Source organism: Colias croceus, chromosome 24 (assembly GCF_905220415.1).
Source record: "Colias croceus chromosome 24, ilColCroc2.1".
In the NCBI taxonomy this organism is placed as follows: Eukaryota; Metazoa; Arthropoda; class Insecta; order Lepidoptera; family Pieridae; genus Colias; species Colias croceus.
This window is the reverse complement of record NC_059560.1, coordinates 7121977-7132030: the sequence shown is the minus strand read 5'-3', so window position 1 is coordinate 7132030 and position 10054 is coordinate 7121977. Positions and strand designations below refer to the sequence as shown.

Sequence of the window (10054 nt, the reverse complement as noted above, 5' to 3'; positions counted from 1 at the left end):
ATACAGGGTGGTTCTAAATTACGTTGACAAATTTCAAAATAATAAATTTAAAAAATGGTACATGCTGCGTTGCTATTGTTTTTTAATTATTATTTTCACATGTTTTGGCGCCAACTTAACGTTATTTGTGAAAAGATTAAATTTAAAATTAGTCATTTTTTACTATGTCTGCTCAACGAGGTGCAATAATATCGTTATATGAGGCTAGTAAGCGGCAATGCGCGGTAGTGCGACTTCTCGGTATCAGTCGGCAGTTAGTTTCTTCTGCTATTAAACGCTTCGATGAGCTTGGCCATCTCGGTGACCGTCTGAGAAGAGGCAGAAAAATAACTGGGAGGACGCCTAGGCTTCGACATATCGTCAAACAAAGATTGACCCGCAATACACAAGCCGAGGTAAGAAAAATGGCTCGAGACTTAGTTGTAGGTCATTCAACGTTACAACGAGTTGTTAAAAATGAGCTCAAGTTAATAGCATACAAGCTGCGAAAAGCACAGTGTTTGGATTATAAAGATAAAAAAATATGCCTTGAAAGATTTCGCTTACTGAAAGCGCGCTCCGCTGGTGAAGCGTGGAAAAATATTTTTTTCACAGATGAATTTTTTTTTCAAATTGAGCAATCTCATAACCGCCACAACGACAGAGTTTACTCTTCTAGTCGCCGTGGAGCCACAACAATTATCCCCCTTCGGCAAAATCCGGATTCAGTCATGGTTTGGCGTGGCATTTGCTCAACAGGCAAAACTCCTCTCGTTTTCGTAAAAAAAGGTGTGAAAGTGAATCAAGAAATATACCGACGCGATATTTTGGAGAGTGTAGTTCTTCCTCGGAGCCAGCAGCACTTCGGTGACCAACCGTGGACTTTTCAATAGGACTCTGCTCCATCTCACAGGGCCTCAAATGTGCAGTGGTGATGTATGGACCATTTCCCAGAGTTCATAAGTTCCAAGGAATGGCCTCCATTTTCACTAGATCTTAATGAAATGGATTTCAACGTATGATCAATTCTAGAGGCGAGGGCCTGTGCAACTTCACACAGAAGTGTAGACGCGATGAAGGCAACACTTACTTGTGAGTTTGACAAAATATCTGAAGAGGAAGTTACGGAAAATCGTCGAATACTTCAGAAAACGTATAAGCCTTTGTATTAAAGCTAAAGGTGGATATTTTGAAAATAAATAGATATTTACATTAAAATAATACTGTATTTTTATTATTTAGTAGTCACCGTCATACTGTGTAAAAGAAAAATAAAATAAATCGTAAAATAAGTTGTCAACGTATTTCAGAGCCACCCTGTACATATTATGAGGAAAGCTTTCCGAAGGTCATTATTAATTCTTGTAAATAACAAACACTTAGAAATTCAATACTTTTCGGATTAAATCGTTAATAACAACTAGGATTTAGAAAAACTTTTAGATAGAACGTTTAAAATTAAATAATAAAAAATCGAAAGCTAAAAAGGCATGCGATAGAAACAACAGAAGGCTGGTTACGCATAAATAAGAACATTCGTAACAAAATGTAGGTAAATTAAATAAATCACACAAATTGACCTTAAAAAAATTTGTTTATAATACATGTAAATAGTTTATATTTTCATTAAAAAAATATCGAAATTAAAATAATTTCCCACTATTCGCAATAGTTCACGAAAACTCACAATTAATAAAAAATACACATTTAGTCCCAGGTTCGATTTCTAGCTAGTCCACACAGTTTAATAATAAGTGTAAATAAATAATCCCGCCATATTAAATCACTTGTAACTAGTCGATACATTTTAAATGTACAAAAAAAAAACATAAAAATTATTTTTCGATATACGTCCGAACGGACAGACAAAAGTATTATTGGAACTTATTTTAGTTAAGTTGCACTGTTGACTGTTTTACAAATATATTTTTCAAAGAAAACGTACATTTCTGCTTATTTTTGAGTTATTTATAAACTTTTTAGATCGATATATTAAATTAGGAACTAATTCGAATATTTAAAATAAAATATGTAATTAAGGGGCGATTTTTCAATGCTTGGTTAAAATTTATCCGTCCAATAAAGTATTACCCGAACATTTTAAAATGTCACCTGTAAACTGTGATATACGGACAATTAGAATACATTTTTGGAATGGTAGTTTAATACGTTATTCGATGAATTTAACCAAGGATTGAAAAATCAGCCCTTAATATATCTAAAAACGATCAACAGTGTTTATAGTAATAAGTCATATTTTAATGTACTTTTTATTAGGTATATTTAGTAAGAAAAAATACTCCACTATCAACAAGCAATATAATAAAAAAATATTTTTTAGAAATAGTTCTGTCACTTTCTATCTTTTGAGAATTTTCTGTACAAAAAAACGCAAGTATGGAAAGTTTCAAAGAAATATGAAAACTAAACCAGTAAAACTGTTAAGTTTTTTTTCTGGTTCATAGAATTTCTATGATACGCATATTTTTTAAAGTGAAACTTTTATTACATCGTCTCAAACTTTTTGGTCTGTGTAGCGCATGTCGCGTGACGTACGATAATTATCGTACAAATACGATAATTATCGTAAGTTTCACTTTTACCGTGGTTTCATAAAACCACACAACATTTTTGTTTTAAAACTAGTTTGTAAATAATAATTACATACTTAGGTCAATCCAATTTTAAATGCAATTAAAAATTTCATTTTTAATAAAAACTACATTTTTATTTCTTTAGGAATATTTTAAATCGAATAAAAATATTTTTATAGTAACGAAAAAATATGTTATATATTTTTATGATACGTAGTAAGTACATATCCTTATTTTTAATATAATATTGTTTTCTGTTAAAAATCCAGTTATTTAAGTTCATACAAATATATTTGCATTTAGTTGTAGTACAAACTCCACTATAATATTGTGATATTATTTATACAGGGTTACTTGTAAAACACCAGCAACCTCGCAGGACAAGATAGCTAACATCATAAGTAAATACATTTGTTCTACGACTTTTGGCATAACACAATAAATTATTTTTAAATGATTTTTTAAGCTTATACTGTACTCTCCTAACATTTGTAAGTCTATGTTCTATTCATTATCGAAAGGACGACGCGACGCCCCCTTCCCCCTCTCCTTCGCTTCTTGTTTACGTAATGTTTGGAATGCGCGTAGAGTTTATAATATTCAAACGGAAAATTAAATGAATATTTATTTTTGTATGAAAATAAAATCTAACAAATTATCAAAAGTCGTAGAACAAATGTTGTTACTTATGATGTTAGCTATCTTGTCCTGCGAGGTTGCTGGTGTTTTACAAGTAACCCTGTATAGTATCAGACTGCGCTCATAAAAAACTCCACAAAGCTGAAAAATAAGCAATCTTAATATATTTATATTTTTTAATATAATTTTGAGTGTGATTTTTATTGTATTTTTAGGATCATACATAAATATGAAACGTGTTTTTACTAATGCATGTTAATTTTTAAATGGTTTGAAATTAGTTCAAAATTGTATTAAAATAAATACACAATTTAATTTGTACTTCATAGATTATCGTGACAAATTTAGCGTAGTTTTTATGTAAGTGATAATTATATAAATTTAAACTTGTGATAAATATGGCCATTTGTATAGTATTGTATCCTGTAACATGTTATGAATAAAATGTTTATTGATCAAGTTTTTGTTTTATTGTGTTTCCCTTTGTACAGTCTATAACCTGTTCTGATGAAACTGCATCACCAAATATTTTATTGGTATCTAATGCAAAAGTCTAGTTAGACGAAAAAAAATATTTTTATTGAAATATGTAGGTACACCCTGAAATTCAAAACTCTTGCAAAATATCAGCAGGACCTCTAAATCGAAAACTAAACCAGTAAAACTGTTAAGTCTTTTTTTCTGGTTCATAGAATTTCTATGATACGCATATTTTTTAAAGTGAAACTTTTATTACATCGTCTCAAACTTTTTGGTCTGTGTAGCGCATGTCGCGTGACGTACGATAATTATCTTACAAATACGATAATTATCGTAAGTTTCACTTTTACCGTGGTTTCATAAAACCACACAACATTTTTGTTTTAAAACCTACAGTTTGTAAATAACAATTACATACTTAGGTCAATCCAATTTTAAATGCATGTAAAAATTTCATTTTGAATAAAAACCACTTTTTATTTTCTTTTTATTTACTATTTATTTTAAATCGAATAAAAATATTTTTATAGTTACGAAAAAATATGTTATGTATTTTTATGATACGTAGTAAGTACATACCCTTATTTTTAATATAATATTGTTTTCTGTTAATATCCAGTTATTTAAGTTCACACAAATATATTTGCATTCAGTTATAGTACAATCTCCACTATAATATTGTGATATTATTTATATATTATCAGACTGCGCTCATAAAAAACTCCACAAAGCTGAAAAATAAGCAATCTTAATATATTTATATTTTTTAATATAATTTTGAGTGTGATTTTTATTGTATTTTTAGGATCATACATAAATATGAAACGTGTTTTTACTAATGCATGTTAATTTTTAATTGTTTTGAAATTATTTAGTTCAACAATGTATTAAAATAAATACACAATTTAATTTGTACTTCATAGATTATCGTGACAAATTTAGCGTAGTTTTTGTGTAAGTGATAATTATATAAATTTAAACTTGTGATAAATATGGCCATTTGTATAGTATTGTATCCTGTAACATGTTATGAATAAAATGTTTATTGATAAAGTTTTTGTTTTATTGTGTATCCCTTTGTACAGTCTATAACCTGTTCTGATGAAACTGCATCACCAAATATTTTTTTGGTATTTAATGCAAAAGTCTAGTTAGACGAAAAAAAATATTTTTATTGAAATATGTAGCTGTACACCCTGAAATTCAAAACTCTTGCAAAATATCAGCAGGACCTCAAACTATAGGTATTAGGTACTTACTATTTTTCTATAACAATGCCAATGCAAATGCAATAAAAAACGATGATATGATACGTAATAATAATAATGTTGGTAGTCGGTAGAAACTCGCATATGTAGTACTTTTAATGACCTATGTAAGTCGCTGGGTGGTATAATAGACATAAATTTTGATTCAATTATAGTTTTTCGCAAAAAATTACAAATTTCTTGTTTTGCACAAAAATTCAGTAGAAGAAATTATGTTGAACGATTTATTTTTTCTATTCTTGTAATTTTTATTTAAGCACTTAAAACAACAGTAACGTAATTATATTATAAGTTTTCTTGTGCATACCTGTAATTGGTGTATACATCATATTAATGTCGTGGTCATATCGTAGATTTGATCATTTCATGATATGAGTGGCCATTTCACGAAATGGTCGCATATCGTGAAATGGCCAACATAGTTTGATCAGATCGTTAAATCGTCAACGTTTCACGATTTGGTCATCCACATTTGGCCAGATCGTATAAAATATAAAGAGTCCATAAAATATTAAAAAATTTCAGAATAACTATATTCTAAAAATTTGTTTAATGTCATTTAAGTTAGTGCCGCGGCAGCGGCCGGCGAATGCCAGAAGCGAATCGTTTTTGCAATAGAAAACAGTTAGGTTAGGTTAGGTTACACTTTGATAAACAACGCACGAGCCGAGCGAGCAAAGCGAGCGTGCCGCGGCAGCGGCCGGCGAGTGCCAGAAGCGGATTGCTTTTTAAAAAACAAACAATTATAATAATATAGTAGTAGTTTCTTAAATTATTTTATTTAAGTCGCATTTTTTCTTAAATACATATAAGATATCCACATTTTCCATAGTACTCGTACCTCTTCTTCGTAAATTCTTTGCTATGACTTTCTTCATAATATTGTTATTAAACGAATTATGAAGTTTTTAACTGCGAATAATTTAATTTTCGCCAGCGGCCGCCATCTTATCACATAAACACAGAGCTTGCAGCGCCTCTACCAACGATTAATGTAACTATTTTACGATATGATCAAATAATTTTGATCATTTCATGAAAAAACCGTGCGTTAATTGGCCATATCGTGAAACGATTTCTTATCATTGATCTGCCCAAACCACATCATGATGTGGCCAAACTAAATTGGCCATTTCATGATATGCGACCGTTTCGTGAAATGGCCACTCATATCATGAAATGATCAAATCTACGATATGACCACGACATTAATATTCGATAGTTGTTTAGTTTTAATTATGATAATTTTCATGTGTACTCTGTTGGTATGTCTAAATTAGATAAATAAATAAATAAATAAATAAACAAATAAATACGTGAAAGATCCTGAACATTTTAAAATTAAAAAAACAAGGCAAAAGAAAAGCTAGTATTAGTTGGTTCAATAAAGAAACGAATCTTCAATGGCGGCCAAAGCTGACTTTGACAGATGGTAGGATCAGCAAAAAAGAAAATAAAAATAACGTAAATTGATAATTATTTTATTAATTATTTCAAATTGTTTGTTGACAAACTTTTTTGTTATTGTATTTGTGTATTTATATGAATTATCATATTTACGTATACAGAATGTAATAAAATCCCCATAATACTTGTAATAAGCCCATAAAACTGAACAACTTTTCCCAAAGAACATATTTTGTCAAATTCCAATAAAACATTATTTACTTTCGCAAATGCATAATTGTCATTGTAAATTTATGATAAAAACTATTATAGGGAAAATCAAATACATTTTAGTGATTTAATTTTTCCCTTTTTTTTGCATACCGTACGGCCGTGTGTGAGCGAGAGGGAATGATAAGCGCCGCCATTGAAGATTCGTTTCTTTATTGAACTAGCTAATAAGTTAGTATTACTGCCTGTGTGCGTTCAAAAGTAAGAAAAATTCAATATTGTGATTTGCACACATTGTCATGATTTTACAAAGAGCAACTACATTTTCTTGCCAGCTATTTTCTGTAAAACCTGCTCTGAGAACCGGTGTTAAAAGGAAAACTATATATTTTTATGTCGATTCAAAAGTAACAATGAAAAAATCTTAGACGAAAAAACTTCTTGAATATATAAATGTTTGACTTTTAAACACGTAAAAATCGTCGTATAGAAGATTTTTTGTTACGATTAGTAGAGGTTTCGTTATTGCGGAACTCTAAAAAATAAGGCAGGTTCAGTGCCACTAAATATTGCACCCATTACAATTCACAAAAAAAATAATATTACTTAGAGACAACGGCCGCAATCCGATCAAGGACAACGACGACTGTTACGCGGAAGCATGAATTTATAAAACGATCTAACGGCTATCATATATGCTTAAATTATAATAAACGAGGAAAAAAGTCAAAAACATGATTGAGGAGTGTTAAAAACAGTAATAGAACAAGAAGAATTTTTAAATTAATGTCTGTCAGTTTGTACAAGCTGATATGAAGCTGATTTGGCTTATCGGAACTACCTACTGGACGGATTTCATTGAAACTTTTTCGGTTTAATCTGAGCATCATAGTTTTTTAATTAATTTCGGAAGCTGGATCGCCTAATACAGAACCATACTATTTACAATAGAGCGAGCAACTGCGGAGTGCGGCGCCTATTGGTAAGGGATCTCCATTCACCGCCCATAATCATTGGCTTAAATAATTTTTCACTGCAGTGTTTCACTCCGATAGATGGCGCTGTTATCCTTGACCGTGATGGAAAGCGCGCAGCCCGCATGGCTTTTAACCACCTTTTAACATTTAGAATGATGTCTTAATAAAAGTTTTTCAGTCTGATAGATATTGATAATTTTTACTTTTTAGAAGAGTGTAAGCAGTTATAAATTTACTACTTATTAAATAATTCAACCAATATCTATGTCACAAGTCCATGTTGAACAAAATTAAGTTCCCTAATTTATGTTCAGCCTAAGCTAATCTTTTTAATCTTTTCATTAAATAAATACAATAAAATATACCAACACATGCTCAAACATCCACCTTTAAATCCTCGAGGACGAGGACGCGGGCACCAGCTAGTTACAAACAACAACAAAAAACGTACGGTTGGGGAAAAATTAACAGACTGGTTTTTATAACATCGGATAAAGTATATATATTTGAAAAACGACTGCACTGCTTGCTATACGACTAATTTTGGTTGCGCAAACTAGAAAGACGAACAAAACTTAATATTTTATTAATTTTTGCAATAAATTTAAAATCAAAAAGTTGTTAGTTCAAAAATAGAAGACTGAACGATGATAAAAGGAATTTGTACAGATATGGTTGAGCTCTCGAGAATTGAAAAAATCATCGCAAGTAAATCTTCGTTTATACAACCAGTGTTCACAGAAGAAGAATACATAATCTTCTAAAAGCTGCTTTACAAACATCAAGGTCAATTGAGAAAGGAGAAACACCAATGGCTGCAGGATGGTATCGTCCGACAAGATTATTAATTGATACGCAAGCGATTAAAGCAAATGTAAAAAATGTATGCCTGCGGTTGCCACAAGGTTCAGAGTTGTTCGCCGTCGTAAAAGCAAATGGATACGGACATGGAGCTGTCGAAACAGCGCGAGCCGCAAGAGATGGCGGAGCTTCTGGTTTTTGTGTTGCTCTCCTTGATGAAGCTATTGAATTGCGACAAGCGGGAATTACTGAACCGATTCTCATTTTAAGTGTGGTCGATCCAGTCTATATTCCTTTAATGTTGACGTATGAATTGTCTGTTACTGTAGCTACGATGGAGTGGCTGATAGAAGCAGCGGAACAATTGCAAAAGAAATCGGATGAACCCTTAAACGTACACATAAAGGTCGATACAGGTATGGGAAGAATTGGCTTTACAACAACGCAGGCATCGAAAGAGGCTGTTAATTTGATCAAGAATAATCCTAATATGTATCTGGAAGGGATATTCACGCACTTCTCAACCGCAGATTTTAAAGATTCAACTTATTTTGATCAGCAAACGGCGCGCTTTAACGAACACTTGGATCAACTGTCTGAATTACCAAAGTATATGCATGTTAGCAACAGTGCGACTGCGTTGTGGCATCCTGATAATGTGGGGAACATGATTCGGTTTGGAGTTGCGATGTACGGTTTGAATCCCTCAGGCCGAATGCTTCCGGAGCCGTTTCCACTTCAACCAGCGTTATCATTAATTTCATCGCTGATCCAAGTTAAAGAAGTGCCTCCGGGCGAAGGTATCGGGTATGGTAAGACGTATACTACGACCAAAAAAGAATGGGTTGGTACGATTCCTATCGGCTACGCTGACGGGTGGCTGCGTGGTTTACAAGGGTTCTATGTACTCGTCAAGGGATACCAGTGTGAAATCATCGGTCGAATCTGTATGGACCAGTGCATGATTCGATTGCCAAAACGAATGCCCGTAGGTACGAAAGTGACATTAATAGGCGAGGATCATGGTCAAACTATTACGGCGCAGATGGTAGCAGAAAAATTAGGAACTATAAATTACGAAGTTACGTGTACATTTTCACAGCGGATACCACGAGAATACATATAGTGATTTAGAAAAGGGAGGTCCAAATGGTCAAATGTAAAAAAAATGTTGTCGGTTGTAAACCAGTTTCGGTTCGTTTCAAGGTCAAAAAAGTATGTTTCCTACAAAAATATGTGTCACACACGACTAGATTTCAACAATGAAAGCATACCGGGAAACATATTTTAGTATACAGGGAGAGTCGAAAGAGTCGAGGTCGAGGTCGGGGATCACTTGCAAGGTCAATGCGTATGACTGACGGGATTATAGTAAAAATTGTTATCGTCTATAAACGTTGTTTTATTTATGATCATTTATCGGAAATTGTGTATGGAATGTGGCGAAATGGTGGCAAATATATGTTTTAAATGTAATGTGCATTTGTGTTGACGATAACATTAAAAAAAAGCTTTTAAATAATTGTAACTTATCAATCATGGTACACACTTATAGGTTAATATTTTTTCTCAATAGTAAAAAATAGTAAAAATACCAAAAATCGTAAAATCTTATGTACTTAGTTGTTGTAATTAGTACCTACTTGGTGTTATTGGCATTAAGGAAAAAAATCGTCAAGAGGATATTTTGACTACGATC

The 10054-nt window shown here is 32.0% G+C and overlaps 1 protein-coding gene across 1 annotated transcript; it reads left to right on the top strand.

Moving 5' to 3' along the window:
- Positions 1 to 8365: 8365 nt before the first annotated feature.
- On the top strand, positions 8366 to 9481 carry LOC123702655 (alanine racemase-like). The gene has a single exon (XM_045650417.1). The coding sequence runs from the start codon at positions 8366 to 8368 to the stop codon at positions 9479 to 9481; it is 1116 nt and encodes a 371-aa protein (XP_045506373.1).
- The last annotated feature ends 573 nt before the right edge of the window (positions 9482 to 10054 follow it).